Here is a 20,451-nt window from a genome sequence, read left to right as displayed (position 1 = left end):
GCACTAGCTTTCCGTATATACAATGTTATGTATACAAATTCATATGCGCGCCAATATTTCAAATATCCTTGGACTGACTATTTACACTACTCTTCACCACGCTTTCATGATCACATCCAAACAGAACACAAGAAATGTTTATCCCCCCCTTCCCCACCTCCCCCATAATCGCAACAGAAGTGTCTTGGGGAAAGCCTGTTCCGCGTCTATGTAGACATTTTGTTAGAATACAATCCTACGTCAACCACCATATCAAATCAGACTCACATCTAGCACCCAAAGAACGACCCACCGTACTTGTTCTGACAACAAGTGCATGGGATAGTTCCACCGCAGCAGTTCATACAATCATGACTAGTATTCTCAACACTGACGGAATAGTCCCCGTGAGGGGTTGAATAATCAATAACAAGAGGGCCGCCAGTATTAAAGTCGTAGCCAGTTTTTGCTTTGGCTGAGTAACCGTGATTACAGTCACCAGTACAATCGTCAATGGCGCCTGAACACGTGAAAGTACAAGTCTTGGTGCCGTCATCAGTCAAGTCGACTTCGAACTGAGTGCTAAGACCATCTGAGACCATCCCGTCGACTACGATGCATGCTTGGACACCAGCAAAAAGGCCGAGGCCAAAGAGAAGAAGAGACTTGGAGGAAACCATTTCGAGGATATTCTGTGCTCGTGGTGAATAGAATCGATTTTAGTATAATTGAAAGAGGTAGATCGGTGATGCTGTGCGGATATGGAAAAGAATAGGAGACTTGAGCCTGTATTTATACCCATCCCAATATCAATCTTATCCTTAACAGTTTTGATATCAAATAACACCCGAGTACTACGTAATGAGAAGTCCTTTATTAAAGCCATATACCCATATACAAACTAAAAATATCTTCATTATTATTGTAACCATACTATCTATTGGTCCATTCCATCGCGCTTCAACTCGGGCACTGCAACGGGACTAACCGATCATAAAACACGAGGCTGCAGGCCGCTCGGGGGGAAAAAATGATGTAAGTGGTAAAAGAGTCTAAACTCTCTTCAAAATAACGAACAAACATCCACAGTTTGAAGATGTAGAATGTTGGCGTTGAGTGCCAATGGAATATAGCGTCTTCTATTGGCGGCAAGAAGCCCAACGTTGCAGCGTCCATAAATATATGACTAACTAGTACAATTCAGGCTGTCTATAACGCCCGACTACAAGTATTGACTCATGACCTATCAATTGGTAACACATTGATCTACGCGCCAACTTATTGCTTCTGTGGGATCATATCTGCGAACACTACAATTGATAACTATAAAGCAAGAATATTTAATAGCTGCGAAGATAGTCAACTACCTCTCGATATGCTTAGGCATCAATATACTTTCTGTATTCTAATTGTGTGATACTGAAGGGTTTAGGATATAGATGTTCCATGAGAAGCAGGATGGAAACCTAGTAGTAAGTTTCGCCAGCGGCGTAAGTGGCTTAATTGGATCGACACTATAGTCGTTGTGAACCAATAAACCTTCGTCTATTCTAATTTAGTGATACGATAGGAAATGAAGAAGTGGGGAATGGCTGATTTGAGATACGGGGATGTCTCGCGCATCTAGAATCCCTTCGAAGTATCTTGGCATTTTTACTAGCTTGTATTGAGGGTTTCAGCCATGTGGCAGCCTCGTGAATGGGTACAAAGTCATTTCCATGGGGGCGAAAATCTACCAACTTGTCGGGCACGGACTGTTTGAAGGGTCGATTACTCAACAAAAATATCCAACCTGCCTATTAAAAAATTGCATCCAACTTCTGGCGTTGTGACTTCAAGATTCAATGAAAAGAGTGATATTTCGCCTATACCAAAACGGACTTGACTAGAATACATCTTACAAGGATCTAGAAAACGAGGACTTAATGACTGGACCATCATACAAATCTTATATACCCAGAGCCATATCTCAAAATCAATGCTCATCGGTGAAGAAAAGAGTCACATTGTTCGACTCGGTAAATTGTAGATGCATGTATTACATAGTTGGCGCAGACTTGGTGGTTTCGATACGAAGAGGGAGTAGATGAGGAAATTCATGGCCATTAGTAATAGCAGTCTGGTTGCGAGTATTGAAAGGTATGGCCGGTGACGCGTTCTCCGTTCTGAGACCCTTGTCTATAGATCTTCCATCAAGATTGTGCATGAAAGAACAAATGCTCTCCAGCGTTTGTTTCATCTCGGAAAGTGACTCTTCAATATTGGCGATTCTGTCGAGTACAGTAGTAACGCATTTTAATTCCGACAAAAGACACCTCCACCATCATTCTCATCAACCTTATCTCGGCCATTATCCTGAGAAAGAAAATCACTCGAACTTAAAGAGCATTTAATTCAAAGAATCAGGGCTTATCATCCTATCGCAAAAATTGCTAGATAAAAGCTAGATCACCACTAACCTCGGCAATTGATCATATTTTCTGAAACGGAAACGTGACTGCCGACATGCTGGGCGAATGAAGAAGGATGAGAGTCGAGAGGATGGTGAGGAAAGTCCTTGGGCCTTAATCACAGAGATAAGGTTGCTTATCATGTCGGATAACTACCACTGATAGAGTAAGATTATCAATCATGTTTTACATCTCTTAGCTATAACTAGCGGATGTTGATTTTACCCTCTATACTAGAGTTCGTTGATAAAAGGGGATAGGAGAAAGAAGTAAGAAGAAACATACGGTGTTGCACCACCTCACGCACGGTTTTCCCCATATAAAATCAATGAAACTGCGAGGGTCCTGGCCCCGATAGCACTTATATATGTAGAGCTCTGCCCTCATATATATATATATTATTCAGTTTGTACGACCGTTCGAGCCTCTGGGCTATGACATTCACGAATTAGTGGGCACTAAGGATGCTTATAGGAAGCCCAACCCTGTAAGCCCTGGACGACTGCCCCATTTGGTGCCTAAAAACATAACAAAACTATTGTGAATAAAGAGTTTGGCTAGTGTCCAACAGTATGGAAACTTGTCGCCTGATCCAGGGAACGAGTCGCTTTAATGCGGTCCTCAATACAAGGTACACATACACATATGTAGAGTAGATAAAGAAAGCAAATAACTCAAAACAAAAAAACGCCAATCTCAGTAAATAATCATACTATATGTAGTAACTCTCTTCTAACGAACATAAGGATAATCAGGTCTATATGAAACTTAATTATTACTCAGTTCTATAGCGGGGTATAGCGAATAGATTACGCACACGTGCAAGATCCGATTCCTATTATCAATATCAACGACTAATCAATGGCTGCTATTTGACAGACAGTGAGTGGCGCTATTTATACTTCACTAATATCAATCGTTATACATTTATGCGCTAGTTTTCGCTGGTTGAAATACCCGAAGTCCATGCAATTGGTCGCTGATCGTCGACCCCTCTCTTCAAGCGGATTCTTCAGGCTTCTGCAGGACCTGATACTACTCAAGCCGTTATTAACTAATAATTGTTCCCGGCTTGAGGGTCAAGTTTCGACTGGGGTTATTAATAGTTCTTGAATTCGACCGAAAAAGTTACTGGAAATTCTAGAATCAGGTTATACTTTTCGCTACTTTTCACATAATTCGGTGTATATATTGTTCTTCTAGTTTATTCTCCACCCCTACTTATCTATAATCCATACTCTGCAACATTGAAAATGACAGCTGTGCCAGAAAACGAGTATTATCTCCTTGGTCGGAATTCTGTAGAGACACAACGGTGAGTCCAATTCTACATCTTTACCAATTCCGGTATATGTTTTTATGCTCGTTGCGATATACACTGCGGTGTGTGTTGTATATTAGTTGATAAAATCACGATCGATGCTGCAGGTTATGAATCCCCAAGAATGTGGCGTTGATCAGCGATTACGGTTATCGTGACATGTGCAGGGCGCATACAACCCCTGCTGTTTGGGGGCCGTCATGACAACCAATAATCAGCCCTACAAATAGTCAATTTTCAAACCCTGTGATACAGTCAATACAGATTACTGATTCGTCACTGTCTTATTTTGGATCTATAGTCTCGATGAGCAGCACAATTTTCTCACCGATCTTTGCGGCGGTAGTCTTATTTCAAAGTCTATATCGGAGGATAAAATCTTCTCTATTGCTGATGTAGCAACTGGGACTGGGTAAACACTTCCATTATGTTGACATAACTCGTTTCCAAATAATATATACTGACAGACAACAGCGTCTGGCTTCGTGATGTTAAAGCACACCTTGATTCCACCCACCCAACAGGTCCGTCAAAACCACGCTACTACCATGGCTTCGATCTCTCCGATGCCCAGTACCCAACTAACCAGGGCTTGGATGGCATTAACTATTCATTGCATGACTGTCTAAAACCATTCCCCGTGGAACATCATAACCGATATGACCTCGTGCATGTCCGGCTGCTGGTTGCTGCCATCAAGGAAACCGAGTTCAAACTCATTGTAGCCAATCTCAAACCCTTACTAAGTACGTCCGCATCTATCTCAATTTTATTTTGAATCACACCCTATAAAAAGCTGTCCTTATAGCTAATTCAACCTAGAGCGCGGTGGCTATCTTCAGTGGGAAGACCTAGACTTAAAGTCCTTCCTCACTTCCCACGAACCCAAATACGACTCTTTCCCAACCATACAAACCCTACGCCTGTGCATAGAAACACAGATCGGATACGATGCAAGCCCGCACGTCCCCGAGACCGTTGCGGATGCAGCTCGGGAAAATGGGTTTGCTGATGTTATCCATATCCTATACAATACGAAAGATCGCCCAGAGATGGCGGAGCAGGTGTTGAATTGGGTGAGCAAGGTGATGGCTCCATTGCTTAGGGCTATCCTAGGACGCACCGGGAGGGCGAAGAATGAGGAGGATTTGCAGGCGCACACTCAGAGTCATTTGGATGGGTTGCGTACGTCGTTTGAGCGAGGGTTGGCGCCAAATGGGGCTATGGGGATGGTTATAGCGAGGAAGGAGTAGGGTATATACAGGTATATATGCAAGTATATAGAGTGTATACCAATATGACTAGTAGTAGATATGTATGCAATTGATCAATCATTACGTTAGCATTGAATGTCATGATAATATTGAAAAATGAATGTATACATGTAGTCATTAGCAGTACTGTGCAACTTTTCAATATGTGTACCCTATATATCGACTATACATGACCTTTTGGATCAATTGACGCATTTCACTATATATTCCTACAAAGAGTATATAATTATAGTATACAAACTTCCGAAAACAAATAATCAAAAAGCAAAGCAACCCTAAGCCCCTCGTTGAGGGAGTTTCTCAAAAACCCGACGGAAAATCTCTCTACTTTTATACAAGTTAATCACCCTCAGCCGCTCATTATCCAAGTGCGCATGGTCACTAGCCTGGCCGCAAGGCAAGTTCGCAGCAGGTGCCGAGAACTCCTTTTCGAGAAACCGGATTGTTGGGATCGAGCCACCTTCGCGGATGTATAGTGGGGTAACTGACTGATTTCTTGATCGGGAGCAGGATGATGATGGTGGCGACGAGGAGAGGCTGGCATGCTTGTTGAAGGCGTGTTGGGATTGTACGGATTGTGTTGAAGGAAAGGGGTCGGAGGCAGCGATTGTTGAAGATGCTGAAGGCAATGTGGATACATCACCAGAGTCATTCTTGGTGACTCCTTTGCTCGAGGTGCTGCCAGTCAAGGTTGATGAGGTCGGTACTGACGTTGCATTAGAAGTACTCTGCTTCCTGCGCTCTTTTGTCTTTGAGGATGTCGTGGTAGACGAGATGATCCGGTCGATGTGCGATGCGACGCTGTCATTGGAGTCGGTACGGTGCAGCTCTGATCTGGCAGGAAGACTGCTGGACGGGGATAAAGGAAAGTATTGTCTTTTACCGTCATAGTCGGGTGTCCAGGCGGCCGAGATGGCTTCTGATAATGTACCGAAGATTTCATTGTCCGGGTCTCCTAGCCATGGGTCCGACTTTCCTGTGATCTCGACCGTGAGCTCGTTTTGCGATTCCAACAAGTCGAATTGCTCCTGTGCGTATGCTGTCAAAGCAGACGCGACTTCGTCGGCATCTTGGTTGGGCACGATTCGCACGGACAAGCTTGCCTTTGCGCGGCGAAAGATTGTTGTTCCTGAATTTTTGTTGCTTGGGACTTCAACCGAGTGGATAGTAAGGGATGGTTCTCGCCAGCGATACATTAGCGACATGGTGAAAGCCTCCCGATCGACAATTTCTGGGTGCAGTGGAAGAAGAGTCGCTGCAATGGCTTCGTATCTCTCTTCTTCTGCCTTTGTCAATTTTGGCACACTATTGTAAAAACCGGGAAAGTTGACATGTCCTTTACGACCAGCTAATGTTGAAATAAGGAGAGACAAGTCCTTGAGAGGTTCATCCAGTAGAGCACTTCCGTCTATACCACTGTGGAGGTCAGGGTGGTCGCTTGTCACAATCAGATTGGCGTGTACGACACCACGCAGACCGTAAGTAAGGCATGGGATATGATCATCCAGCCAGTAACTATTTGCCAGGAGAATCCAGTCGACATTTCCGATAAGTTCTTTGTTTTCGCGCACTGCTTTCTGAAATCCCTGCGACCCTGACTCTTCTTCTCCTTCGATGATAAACACCAGGTTACAGTCGAGGGCTTTACGCCGAACAAGGTCCGCAGCTGCGTAAAGAGCTGCCAAAATGGGACCTTTGTTATCGGAAACGCCTCGACCGTACAAGAATCCATCGACAGAACTGAGTTGGAAAGGATCTGTCCGCCATTTCGCTCGATTGGTATCAGCGCCTACAACATCGTAATGCCCATAGAATAGCAAAGTCTTGACGTCTGATCCGGCCGAAGACGCAGAGAACCTCGCGTAGACGACGGGGTTAGTATCAGCGCCGGTTGGTAGCAACTTAGTCTTTGCTCCCAAGTATGCACAGTGGCGGCGGAGAAAAGCAGCTCCTTGGTTACAATCAACCGAGAACTTTGGGCTGGACGAGATAGTCTTGAAAGAAACAAATTTGGCGAGAGTATTGACCATTTCATCTATAAAAGAGTCAGTTGGGTTCTCTGAAGTAATAACTGGTTTAACTCACCATTGCCAATAGGTTGGATTTCTGTATTTTCCGGATGTCCACTAAGATCCCAAATAGCAACAGTATTATCATTTCCACCCGTAGCATATATGCGCCGATTTCTGAAAAATCCTGCAGCCGAGGCAAGCATGGTGCCCTCATGAGCCGTCCAGGACCCAATCTCCTCGAAATTGGAATTGAATTTCTGCCAAAACTGTCAGAAAGAGAAAATCTAATTCTAGATTCCGGATAGCCTACTTTTACCAATCCTTGCGAGTCTCCACCGATTGCAATACCTTTGATGATATCGATGGCCCATAAGTCTCCCTGATATTCGGTAATCTGCTTGACAAGCTGCTGGGAGTCCAAGTTCCAAATGTTCAATGCACCGCCAGCTAGACCACAGTATAACAGCGGTCCTTCCACAGCTAGAGACAAAACAGCATCGCCTCCATTGTTCAGTTTGGCCCACTGAACCGGAGCCCCATTTTCATCCTTACTCAGTCGCCACAATTTGACAGAACCATCACCAGAACCGGTCAAAAGCACCTCTTCGGATGGCGCTGACTCCACCAATCCACGGACAAGGATCATTGAATACACATATCCATGGTGGGCAAATAGCCTGTGGTGGTCGCGCTTGAACGTCAAAGCTTTCCCTCCATGGCTGGCTGGGTTTTGACTGGAAGACTCCTCTGATCGTGGGTTGATACTGCCACCAGGACCTCGCGAATCGAAGAATCGATGTCGGAGCTTGGACGGATGTCTTGTCACTGTGGCAGCTTCATCTGTCGATAAATTGCACCACTGTCGGGGTCTAGTTAGTGATAGTGATTAGGAGTAAATGATGATAATGATTATGGTACCTGCAGACTTGTGTTTTGCCCTCCGCAAAACACGGTGTCGAGGTCACGCGAATAGACGACAGCAAAGATATCGCCCACGTCATGGTACGAGTAGATGGAGTACAGTCTCTCGAAAGTAGCAGTTGACCAGACCTGAAATACTTAGTTAGCCAATTATTCTTCTAAATTACTTAATAGAAAGCTGGCAGCATACGTTAACCACCGAGTCTCCACCACTAGAAAAGAGCAGACTTCCATCATCGGAGAGAAATAGTCCTAGGACACTCTCTTCATGCGCCCGAATAGACAACGCCAGTTCGTACGTGTCTAAAGACCATGCCTAAAGAAATTCTTTAGCATAAAACATTCATTATATAGATTACAACGATAAAGAAAGAGCATATACCACGATGTCACCTCCCTGCAGACCTGCAAAGACGAATTCCTCGTCTAATGCCAAGGCCAGGATAGAGCGCGCTGCCTGCACCCGGTGGCCGATAGCGCAATCATTGCGTATACTTACCTGGCCTGAAAACGACTGGGGAGGCTTGCCAGAGGAGTTGCTGGTGGACAGGGATACATGAGACTCATTGTCTGATAGGTCATCGGAATCGGCAGCTTCATTATACATGGCGGCGAGTCGCCGCGAAAATCTTAGCACAATGTTCAATCAAAATCTTCAAGACAGAAGGGAGATTGTTTGAATAGGCATATACGATAGTAGATGGATCAAGGAGCGCAGGATAAAAGGGTACAATGACAAAACAGTATAGATGCAAGATTGCTCGCGTGTTGCAGATATTGTTGGAAAGCGTCGCGATTGGCCACGGTGGAGTCCGGAGGCTAGGCCGGCCTATTTTTTTTGGGTCGTGTGGCGGTGCAGCGATCGATCGGAAGACAAGAAAGAAACAAGACGGAGGATGTATGAAACTTCAGATATCTGTTAGGAAACTCACATCGTAGCAGTGGCATCCTTTTCGGCTTCTTCCAGCTGTGTAGAGGTCTGGATTGTTTTTGCCAAGTCAGCGTGAGAGCTTTGCCAAAAGGCCCAATTCACTTTGCTCGGGCCACAAAGGGGCGGTGAGAGTGGAAGGGGTGGAAGGAGTGGAAGTTGATCTGTTCTGTTCAACTCAAGGGTGACCGCGGTGTTATGTCGAAATTGCCTTTACCGCAACGGTGAACTGGATTGTAACAGAAGAAATCTTGGGGGAAATATGAATGTTGGAAAGAAGCGAGAGAAAAGAACACATTGCTTGCCTGGACTGGCAACAGAGGCGTGCTACTGGTGCAGTCGCGTGGGCCATGATAAATGCTGCCAGAAAAATAATAATAGATTACTAGATGCGGCGAGGGCTGATGATGGTGCCATCGAACTGGCAAATGGTGAGATGCGAATCGAGAAGCAATAGTCTGGTCGATCTACCGCAAGGAATTTGGGGTACTTTATGGGGGTCGGGGGCTGTGTAAATGAAGAGAGACAGTGAAGACTCAAGTAACAAAGCAACATTTGAAGTAAGAAATTTTCAATTGTTTGCCAGGGCTTGGTTGGCTGATAATGGAACAACCAACCGCAAGACCAGGCTAACAGATCCCAATTACGACTATCCTTGCTTTTTGTGTCGTTGCAGTCATGTGGCCTTATCCATTATCGAATAGCCTAGTGACTCACCAGTGTCTGGTCTGTGCAACATCGAGGATTCAAATCTAGATATCGGAATACATGGTGCAATGTTCTGAATGACCAACTGCTGGGATAATCTTTCAGTCCACATTTCTATGATTCTAAAACACTGTATATCACTACACTGATGTGAATAAATATTTCAAGGCTATCCAGATGGCCGGCGCATTTAATCTATCAGTTGATATGATAAATATAGTAATAGAATAAAAGAATAATATGATTTTGTATTATTACTACGATCTATCCCTCCTGTTAAACGCCCATGTCAAGTCTACTCACATTGGCTACACACCACTAATTTGGCTATAGGCGTAAAACATGAATTAATAAAAATAATACAAAATCGTACTCTCCGACTTTCCTTCCAATCAAATGGACATGGATTGAAAAATCAGAACAATTAATCCCGGGCCTTGGAAACAAGATCGCGTACCCTCGAAGGCATGGGTTATAGTTCTTGGTATGCTCTGCGTCACCCGTGTGTCAGTCGGCATGCTAATCATTACAACAACTCGGATTAGATGAGTCAATTCCAGAACCAGATGACATGGGTATCGGTTGTTTAACAGCTACTAGTTCTCAAGACTCCAGAGTTTAGTATAGTAGCACACGATTCCCCGGACTGGGCGGAGCGGATAGTTTGGGCGCCGAGAGTTGTTCCAGTTCATTCCCAGGATCGTTATGGCCGTCGAATGGCACAAAGAGAGAATATACGGACGCATTTGCGGCGAGGGAGTTGTCGGCAACATCGTGGCTATTGAATTAATTAGACTCCATAGCTCTTGCGGTTAGCAGTGCCAACATGGTCGCAGGACGGACTGCAACGTGGAACGAAGACCCCGAAAGACCATCATCCGGCGAAGAATTACCGTCCAATCATTCGAGACATTATCACCTAGCCATAAAGGCGGGGAGTCAGTAGTCAGTAGGGATGGGGGAAGAAGGAGTCGCTGGGTGGCAGAGAAAATGATGCCTGAGGTGCTGAGGCACAGAGAGGGCCAGGCTTTGTTTAATATTTATTAATATTTATTATACTTGGTGGGTCTGCAGAGCTGCTGCGTGGCCTATAAGCACAGCTCGTTCGCGGGTACGCCGGGGCTCGGGTGCCTCATACCGCCCGCTATTTCGGGCATGTCAAGGCCCAATTCTATTGCTAGCCTGCTCCCGCCAGCCAGCTATCAAGGCACGCAAACCAAGAAAAAGAAGGACAACAAACGTAAAACGTAAAAAGACATCTGTGTCGGACCAGTCACAGGCTTTTCCGATGACTGATGCAACATGACATCGCCTCACTAATCAGATCCGCGATGTATGCGTACCTGATGCAAAAGGCAGCCATCAACCTCATAGTGCATGCATGCCCTAAGAATAATCCCGGAACACGGCGAGGTGAGGTGGCAGGGGTTCTTCTTCTTTTCCCTCGCCCTTTTCTAGCCTATAAAAAATAGCAATACCTCAATGAAAAACGACAGAAAATAACAACCAAGGGTCACAGCTGTGGCGCATACACACCAGCCACCACGGTGGACCACGGCCACCCAATGGCAGCAGGCGTCACACCGCCTGACAAGTCGTTAAATATTATTGATTGCTCTGACCATCATCGATTACCATGGCTGCAGGAGGATCTTGGATGCGACCACTGTGCTTGACGCCAGCCTCCGCCTGGCCGCTTCACTTTGCGCCAGTCTTCCGCCCTGCAATCATCGTGCGACAACGCAGGTTACCCCCCCGCCGGCCTCCGATCTACTGCGGCATTTCTACCTAATCGCCTCCACGTTGATAATTGGCGCTCCCCTTTACTCTACTGTTCTTGAGCATCCATTTAGCGGTCATGCTGCAATCGTGCAGCCTGCTTGCTGCCACATTGTCGCTGCATTATAGATCGATTTTTTTTAGATCGATTCCTTGGTTGGTGTGCTAGTTAAATGTGCCCCCAGCCACCGCCAGTGCGCCATTAGAATCGGTCGCTCACTACTAAGACTTTTGGAGCTCATTTCCATCATTGTGTACCGCCTGTCGATGAGTTCACGCAAAACCCACAACCCTATGCGCACACTTGAGCGTGCCAGGCGGTAGAAATACAGATATAGCTGTTCTGGACTTCTAGTTGGCAGAGCACCGCAAACATGGCGGCTGTACGGGAAACCATTGCGGTGGTAGACAAGTCGGGGAAGATGGTTACAACAGTAAGTTGAGAACTGTATATATCAAAACGAAATGCTGATTAGTGGAATATCTTAGAGCAAACACCTTTTCGGCGTCTTCAAAGAAGCTCGCAATGCCTACCGCGAACGCAAAGCCGAAATACAAGCAGCCAAGAACGCAGAGAAACAGGCCCGGATTGCGGAACAAGAAGCTCTTCGCGCCATGGCCAAATTCACTCTCGATGATCGACCGTCCGTCACATCATCCAAGAAGTCTGGAAAGTCTCGAAGTAGCCGGCATACTCATCAAAAAGGTGATCGGCCACACGGTCTACACTATGAACAAGACTTATACACCCCCCACAATTTTCAAACACCCAAATCAGTTCGAGAAGTCGGACGGAGACATACATCCCATGAATTGGCCATCAAACAACCGGCCCCTATTGCGCACCGTCATGCAGCGCCTCGATCTCGGTCTGCCACGCATATTGATATGGATCTTGCTTACGGAGAAGCTCATCCATCCGCTCTTGAACGATACAAGCCCGCCGATGAACAAGAGCTCACGGGTCTCGTAGCCAAAGCCAAGTTCTTGCTTGAGGAAGCAGACTGTGTCCAGCATACAGCCACAGCAACGATGTCTCATCTACAAAAGAACCCTGATGCCATGGCAGCTGTCGCTCTTACACTTGCTGAAATCAGCAACCTAGCCTCGAAAATGGCCCCTAGCATTCTAGCAAGCTTAAAGACCAGTGCCCCGGCAGTCTTTGCACTTCTATCAAGCCCTCAGTTCCTCATCGCTGCGGGAGTAGGCGTCGGCGTCACAATCGTCATGTTCGGCGGCTACAAAATAATCAAGAAACTCACCGCAGCCCCAATTACCGTAGAAGCCGGAGCCGTTCCAAAGGAACAAGGACCGACCGCTAGCGCCGATGAGCTGCTAGAACTCCAAAGCGAACATCTGAGCCGTGTGGAAGTCTGGCGACGCGGAGTTGCCGATTGGGAAGCAGACAGCATGGGTTCGACAGTTGATGGCGAATTCATCACTCCAACGGCCGCTATGATGTCAGGCCTCGATCTGTCAGATCCCAATTTAATTCGACAACGAGCCCTCGATAATCTAGATGAAGGCTCAACCACCACATCCTCCCGACGATCCAAGCGTTCGCGACATTCTCAAACCTCGCGACGCTCTGGAACAAGTCGCCGTACATCAAATAACGATACCAAGAAAAGGACAGAAAAACCTAAACGACCCAGCCGCTTACGAATGATGTTTACTGCGTGATACCTTGCTGTTGTTGTATAGCGTGACGATTTGCAGAATCCTATTATTATATATTGCATTTATGGAGTTTTGTTTATATAAAACCTTGTCTTACTGTTTTGAGCGATTTTCTGCTTGAATGCTTTTTATACTTATTATATACAGGAGATACAATACCAAGGCGATCTTGGACCTTATTAATCAATCTCATAATACACAACTTGACTTAAAGACAATTCGTGAACTCGAAGCAAAAATCTATAACTAATCAATTGATTAAATTCCATAATCCCCCTTTAATTGCGCTTTCGGTTCTCTAAACATGTTCAGAAACGCCCTGCTCCGCTTCACTTGTTTACCTTGACATTCTGTATATAGCTCCCTCCTTAATAACGCATTAGCACTCCTTAAATCTTCGAGCAGCTGTACGTGCAGCAAAATTCTCATCTAGTTCTTCCAAAGATCACCCTTTCTTTTCCGGCAGGAAGAGGAAGAAGAATACGACGCAGAGAAAGTTCGATGCAGCCGTATATATCCATATTTGACTCCCTGCACTTGACACCTAGCAATATGGCCACAAACTCAGTTCGTCACAAAAGAAAGTCCCCGAAATTTCTATAATTCTTCAATAAAACCAATTAGGGTGAAATACATAGGACTCGACTATACGATGATAATGTGGCTGTGCTCTGGGTTGCGAGTTGGCATTAACCAGGAAAGCGAAATCAAGAAGCCAGCGATCTAATAGGTAAGCTTCTCAGATATTGAATATATATTATGCACACGGAATAAGAAAGGCTAGAGAAGGCTGAGCCCGAGGACCTTATGATTGGCGCTGCTCAGCCCTCGTCCGGTCTCACCGCTGGCATCGCCAACACGTAAGGCAACTTTGCGCCGTCTTTCTCTCGCTCAAGAGTAAACCCGCAGTTTGAAGAAAAGGGTAAATATAAGGCCGAAATTTTAAAGGAAGGGTCTGAGAGGAGCAGGCGAAAGGAGTATCATCACAACAAGTATACAAACTTCAGCTGTGTTTCAGCACGAGGCTGAAATACCATCATCATCATCAAGCAGCATCTCTGAAAGCTCTACAGATTTTCGAATGGCTGTTTCTGAAAAAGGAAAGAGGAAAATCGTCACTTCTATCCAAATTCAACATCCTACATTCTCAAGAGACAAACCATGAGAACGTTGTTAATCCCTACCTTTGATTTGGCGCACCAGGTCTTATTTTCCGTCACTGGGAGAAATTCTTCGGACAGGTCCCAGCGCAAGCCTTCATTCTGAAATAGGAATTTCTCATATGAGAATTTTAAAAAGCATACACACAGTTAAACCTTGAACTTCTTTCAATAAATTCAGGAAAAGTGTCATTCCTTTGTGATCGAACTCGTTCTTGCAATCCACAGAATGCCACTAGATCCTATCACCGCCTTGGGTTTGGCCTCTAATATCATTCAGTTTATGGATTTTAGCTGGAGACTGCTAAATGACGCTCACGAAATTTATCACTCTTCGACAGGGGTTACTTCCCAAAATACGGAAATTGCGACGATAGCGGAGGACCTATCTCGTCTTAGCGAGAAGCTAACTGGTCCAAAACCAAACTCACCAGCGGAAGAAAAGATTTGGCATATTGCTAATTCGTCTAAACTAGTAGCAGATGACCTACTATCCGCAGTCCTGGTTCTAAAAAGGTCGGACAAAAAATCCCGTCGGTGGCGAAGTTTCCGACAAGCTCTCGACGGCTTCTGGAATAAGGATAAGATTATCAGGCTTCAAAATCAGTTGAAGGAGCTACGTAGTCAACTATCAATACATATAATTGAATACATAAGGTATGAATCTGGAAATGGACCTTCTATTTCATTCCCACTATTCGGCAATGGGGATCGACATAGTTATTATTGCAATAGCTGACAAGACGACTAGCACACGGCAAACATCGATTCTCAGAACATTGGGAACACTTCAAGATCTATGGGCGGAAATTGACTCTAATCAAAGGCAGAGAATCACGCCCCTTATTGAAGAACTACAGACTCTTGTGCAGCATGGCCAGGAGATAAATGAAAGCCAGTTGAATGAAATTAATGATAAATTAGGACGATGTTTTGATGAGACAAAAAGGTTTGACCGAGAATATACAATTCTCAAGAGTCTTCATTTTGAGAATATGTCTGCTCGGCAATCTTCGATTGTGGAAGCACACAGCAAGACGTTTGACTGGATCTACGAACCTCGGAGGTGGCCCTCGTCAGATCCGCGCTCGCAAATAAAATTCCATCATTGGTTGCGTCATGGAGAGGGAATATACTGGATTTCTGGGAAGCCTGGGTCCGGTAAATCTACTCTGATGAAGTACCTCGGCCAGTCTGAAAGGACAAAACATTTTCTTCAAGACTGGGCCAATGGAGCGCGACTTGTTATTTCAAAATTTTACTTTTGGATTGCTGGGACAGAGTTACAGAAATCTCAGCAAGGTCTTCTTCGGCAGTTATTATTCGAGATCTTCTCGGGTTTTCCAGATTTGATACCAGTTATGTGCTCAAAGCGATGGGAGAGTGCAGGAGGATCCGGCTCATCCTTACCGTTGTCATGGTCACATAATGAATTACTTGAAGTATTCAATCGTTTCGAAGATGCGAAATTGCAGGCCCTCAGTACATCGAAGATTTTCTTCTTTATTGACGGATTGGATGAATATAATGGAGACCATTTTGAGCTAATCAGGACAATTCAAACTATCACAAAGCTAAAAAACGTGAAACTATGTGTCTCAAGCCGGCCATGGAACTGTTTCGAGGATGCCTTCGGTCAAGATCCGCGTCACAAACTCTACCTTCAAGATCTTACTAAGGACGACATCGCAAAGTATGCGCGAGAAAAGCTTCAAGAGTTACCAGGATGGAACATTTTAAAAGGCAGCCACTCGAGGTATCAGCAAATAGTTCACGACATTGTGCAGAGAGCTCAAGGAGTATTTCTTTGGGTGTTTCTTGTTATCAGATCTCTGAGAGAAGGCCTTGCAAATGGAGACAGCATTGCCTTGCTGCACGAACGGCTTTTAGAACTGCCATCTGACCTTGAAGAGTTTTTCGAGAGGCTAATCAAGTCCGTCGATAGGGTGTATCAAAAAAGAATGAGTGTTACATTCCAGGTGGCTTTGCAAGCCCATGAGCCACTGCGTCTCATCGTATACTCCATACTTGATGAAGAACAGAATGCCGCGACGCAGTATCCTATACGACCGCTCAAGTCAGATGTTCTCAAATTTGACGGCTTTCAAGAAAAAGAGAAAAACATGCATCGCCAACTGAATGGTAGATACAAGGGACTTTTGGAAGCTCCTGGGTTTCCTAAGCACAAGAAGGTGGACTTTCTCCATCGTACTGTACGTGATTTCCTGGCGACCAAAGGCATGCAAGATCTGTTTGATTCTCAATGCGGAAGATCTTTCGATGCCAACCTATGTGTGTGTCAGGCTCTAGTCACTCAAGCAAGAGTCTATCCCCAAAGTATGAGCAATGGTGATTTGAGAACGTTTATGATATTTGCTCGTAATCTTGAAATTGCGAATGGAAGAACCGACTTGCGTCTACTGGATGAGATGGATTATTTTTACTACAATATAAGGGGTCAGTCACGATTGTCAGCTCACGAAGACTTTCTAGAGAAAGCTATTCAATTTGGTTTAGCTTCATACATCGAGCACGTTATAATGAGAAACCCATATTTTGCTCACATCGATGACGGGAAAGCTCTAACTATAGCTCTTGAGCCATTTTTAATGTTGCCTGACCCAAAGTCTGTTCTGAAGACCTCTCGCAAAATGCTTGACTTGGTATTAGTTCATGGGGTGCATCCGAATCAGAGAAGAAACGACAGCACCATATTCCGCACCTTTCTCGACTCTTATCCTTTTACAGCAATAGAAAAAGATGAAGAGGAGGCCGCACTCCATTTTCGCATTTTTAATCAGTCGCTTTCACTTCTACTCCGCCGAGGAGCAGACATGAGGCAGGCATTTCAAGGGGGAAACTGCTGGTTTTCGAATGTTCTAAATTATATAGGCAGCTTTCAAAGAAATCTACAACTCATTCGAGGGATTCCAGAGACATTCCACGTGTTTCTAGAGAATGGAATGGACATCAGAAATATAAGAGGGCTATGGAGTTCATTGCTTTTCGTCACTCTCACAAGTCAGACCAATCACGGCATAAACGGCAGCTTATGCTTCGAAATGATGAAACTCCTCTTGGAGAACGGGGCAAATCCGAAACGCATAATAAAATGTCACGGAGAACGAATTGAAGGTCACGGAGAACCAATCGACGAGGCGCTTCATTCAGTGGCAACAATCATAGATTTTGTTTTCGAAGAAGACATGCGGCGCGAACTCAATGTCGTACTTGGTCGTGCAATTCGAAAGGAGAGGAAACTTAACCAAGATGATACACGCCACGGCTTATCGAGAAAGCACCGACTGGATGATGTTGTCTATCACGATGACACTTATCGGAAAAGGGCTAAATCGTCCATTAGAACTCATGAAGCCGAGCTTTCTGGAGAAAACGACCTGCACAATGGTAGACATAACTGAATTATTTAATTCATTATCGTTTTCGCAGCTACTGTATATCACTTGAAAAAATATGTTGAGATTCTCCCGATATTTTCATTTCTGCCAAAAGATAGTCACAATTGGATGTTTTTAAAGTACATGAAGTAGGTATGTCTTGTCCCCCAAGTTCAATTTAATTCAGTGTCCACGTCTTCGATACGCCTAGGACCCTCGGAACTCGGCACTATATGGATAGATACTCCTTATCATACACGAGAAGATATTTTTTTAAACATGTCAACTAAAAGCCTGCTGACATATCAATTGATATGTTTAGGAAATACATAGTAGCAAGAATAAGAGAATAGGAACTGAATAGTCTCCACCACACGGAGAAAAGACCGGCCGTGGATCGCCACATTTACGGAAATTATCTCATTATTAATAATCAAAGGACCCCTCCTCGACGCGAGTCGAAAAATGAAGAAAAGAAAAAAAAGTAGCCAAGAATAAAAGAAGAATAGCCGAACAGTCATGAAAACAAAGTGATGATATTATCTATGGCTTAATTGACTGATCTTCATGGTTTTCAATTTGTCAGATCTTTATTTATGACTCGTTCGTAACTTACGATTAACCACCATGGCTGTGAGTCCCTTTGACCATCTAGGGTAGTACATCGGGTATACGGGTTGTGGGCGGGGAGATAGGCTTGTTTCTCTTCTAGATTTCTCGTAACTCTCCGAAAACGAAGACTTTCTTTTAAATTCTATACACTTCCGGGTCTCAGTTAATCCGTTTAATGTACGTGCATGTACTCCATAGTGCACTCTTTTCAATGTGGCGAGGACTAGATGTTGTAATTGCTATGTCGCAATAGTTAGCCGGGCAGTTACCGGACGGCAACGCAAAATAAGTACCGGAACTAGCCCCAGTCAATCCACCTAGTTCCAACATATATAAGCTTGTCTACTTCCCTAGATACTTTATTCGTATTACATCATTACATCATTACCTATCAAAAATACGTATTCCACAGTTGCAATGTCTAACCGTGACAGCGTCCCCGACCTAGCCGTTAAGCCTGCAAAGGGTATCTCATACTTCACCCCGGCGCAGGATCCCCCTGCAGGAATTGCTGCCAATCCTCAATCCGATGGAGCAGAGATCCCCAAACTGTTCAAGCCTCTGACTATCCGAGGTGTCGAATTTCATAACCGTATCGCCGTATGTTCTATCTTTCTTCCCAGGTGATCACTCCTTCTGACCAACAATCCCAGTTAGCCCCTCTCTGCCAGTACTCCGCTGAAGATGGTCATATGAGTGACTGGCATATGGCACACTTGGGCGGAATTGCTCAGCGTGGTCCCGGTTTCCTCCTGGTTGAGGCCACCGCTATCGTCCCCGAAGGTCGCATTACTCCCCAAGACCTCGGATTATGGAAAGATTCTCAAATTGAGCCTCTCCGCCGGGTTATTGAGTTCGTGCACAGCCAAAGTCAGCTTATCGGCGTCCAAATTGCCCATGCAGGCCGTAAGGCGAGTACCGTCCCGCCATGGCTGTCCATGGGCGATATGGCGACAGAAAACGTTGGCGGGTGGCCCAAGAATGTCAAAGGGCCATCTGACATTCCTTTCTCAGATCGCTTCCCGCAACCGATAGCAATGACGAAGCAAGACATTGAAGAAACAAAGCAAGCATGGGCTGCCGCTGTGAAGCGCGCTATTCAGGCAGGCGCCGATTTCGTCGAGATCCACGGCGCTCATGGATATTTGCTATCCTCTTTTCTTTCACCCACCAGCAACAACCGAACAGATGAGTATGGTGGAAGCTTCGAGAACCGCATCCGTCTCGTTCTCGAAATTGCACAAATAACCCGTGAGGTGGTTGGCCCTAATGTTCCGGTTTTCCTGCGAGTATCGGCCACTGAGTGGCTAGAAGAAGTGAAGCCGAACGAGCCCAGCTGGCGTATTGAAGACACCGTGCGACTAGCCAAAGTTTTGGCTGAGCAGGGTGCAATTGATTTGATCGACATCAGCTCTGGTGGTAACAATGCCGCGCAAAAGATTCATGGTGGTCCTGCCTTCCAGTCCCCTTTCGCGATCGAAGTCAAGAAAGCTGTGGGAGACAAGCTTATCGTCGGAACTGTTGGATCGATAAATTCAGCCAAGCTAGCCAACAGCCTTGTGGAAGAGAAAGGATTGGATTTGGTTCTTGTTGGCCGCGGATTTCAAAAGAACCCTGGTCTTGTCTGGCAGTGGGCTGAGGAGCTCGACTTGGAGATCGGCATGGCCCACCAGATACGTTGGGGATTTGCCTCTCGTGGAAATACAAAATATCTACCCAAGCCCAAGCAGTCTAGCAAGATCTGATTTGATGGTTACCATCAAAGCAGGACATCGAAATGAGGGATAGATGACACGCATGACCGTGTATACAACTTGGCCATTTATGGCCAGTATTATAATGAAATAGACGCATTTTATAACTTCAGTATTCAGGTGATTTTCATTGATTACAGATATCTCAAAATAATCAACAAATATAAAATATATTTAAACTTTAATATCGTACTATACATGAAATGCGGGGGATAAACGGATGTAAATTGCACATGTCAACTCGTTGCAAACTTGACGGCAACATTTTTCTTAGAAAAATTGATTACAAAAATCAAGTCAAACACATGATCGGATTCAGAAATTTTCAATAATTATAATTGCTATTCTCGCTCGAAAATAATCTCAAAAATCAACATTAGTATACCGCGCGCTGTGATTGGTTGGCGGGTCTCACCTCAATATCTCTGCTCGGCTGTCGGGCGAACAATCGCGCCAGTCGATGATCCTGAACAGT

The 20,451-nt window shown here is 45.0% G+C and overlaps 6 protein-coding genes across 6 annotated transcripts; 4 read left to right on the top strand and 2 right to left on the bottom strand.

The window, feature by feature from the left end:
• Positions 1 to 269: 269 nt before the first annotated feature.
• Positions 270 to 659, bottom strand: BGW36DRAFT_421627 (uncharacterized protein; the record flags this gene model as incomplete). Its single annotated transcript, XM_046219600.1, has 1 exon — positions 270 to 659. One exon carries the CDS (start codon positions 657 to 659, stop codon positions 270 to 272), a length of 390 nt encoding a protein of 129 aa, XP_046077671.1.
• A 3,023-nt stretch (positions 660 to 3,682) lies between these two features.
• BGW36DRAFT_421626 (putative LaeA-like methyltransferase) lies at positions 3,683 to 5,003 on the top strand (the record flags this gene model as incomplete). The annotated part of the gene is made up of 4 exons (XM_046219599.1): positions 3,683 to 3,744; positions 4,052 to 4,162; positions 4,225 to 4,496; positions 4,573 to 5,003. 4 exons carry the CDS (start codon positions 3,683 to 3,685, stop codon positions 5,001 to 5,003), a joined length of 876 nt encoding a protein of 291 aa, XP_046077670.1.
• A 296-nt stretch (positions 5,004 to 5,299) lies between these two features.
• Positions 5,300 to 8,564, bottom strand: BGW36DRAFT_421625 (WD repeat protein; the record flags this gene model as incomplete). Its single annotated transcript, XM_046219598.1, has 6 exons — positions 5,300 to 7,059; positions 7,110 to 7,293; positions 7,347 to 7,895; positions 7,955 to 8,086; positions 8,148 to 8,273; positions 8,340 to 8,564. The coding sequence occupies 6 exons, from the start codon at positions 8,562 to 8,564 to the stop codon at positions 5,300 to 5,302; spliced, it is 2,976 nt and encodes a 991-aa protein (XP_046077669.1).
• Positions 8,565 to 11,746: 3,182 nt separating this feature from the next.
• On the top strand, positions 11,747 to 13,055 carry BGW36DRAFT_284544 (uncharacterized protein; the record flags this gene model as incomplete). The annotated part of the gene is made up of 2 exons (XM_046210246.1): positions 11,747 to 11,806; positions 11,862 to 13,055. 2 exons carry the CDS (start codon positions 11,747 to 11,749, stop codon positions 13,053 to 13,055), a joined length of 1,254 nt encoding a protein of 417 aa, XP_046077668.1.
• Positions 13,056 to 14,441: 1,386 nt separating this feature from the next.
• On the top strand, positions 14,442 to 17,725 carry BGW36DRAFT_456579 (uncharacterized protein; the record flags this gene model as incomplete). Its single annotated transcript, XM_046221932.1, has 2 exons — positions 14,442 to 14,869; positions 14,964 to 17,725. 2 exons carry the CDS (start codon positions 14,442 to 14,444, stop codon positions 17,632 to 17,634), a joined length of 3,099 nt encoding a protein of 1,032 aa, XP_046077667.1. The 3' UTR covers positions 17,635 to 17,725.
• A 914-nt stretch (positions 17,726 to 18,639) lies between these two features.
• Positions 18,640 to 19,967, top strand: BGW36DRAFT_285312 (putative NADH-dependent flavin oxidoreductase; the record flags this gene model as incomplete). The annotated part of the gene is made up of 2 exons (XM_046210310.1): positions 18,640 to 18,822; positions 18,876 to 19,967. 2 exons carry the CDS (start codon positions 18,640 to 18,642, stop codon positions 19,965 to 19,967), a joined length of 1,275 nt encoding a protein of 424 aa, XP_046077666.1.
• Positions 19,968 to 20,451: the final 484 nt, after the last annotated feature.

The sequence above is a fragment of the Talaromyces proteolyticus genome, assembly GCF_021365285.1.
Source record: "Talaromyces proteolyticus strain PMI_201 chromosome Unknown BGW36scaffold_1, whole genome shotgun sequence".
NCBI classification, from domain to species: Eukaryota; Fungi; Ascomycota; class Eurotiomycetes; order Eurotiales; family Trichocomaceae; genus Talaromyces; species Talaromyces proteolyticus.
Note: the sequence above shows the minus strand (reverse complement) of the source record. Positions and strands in the feature narration are given on the sequence as shown.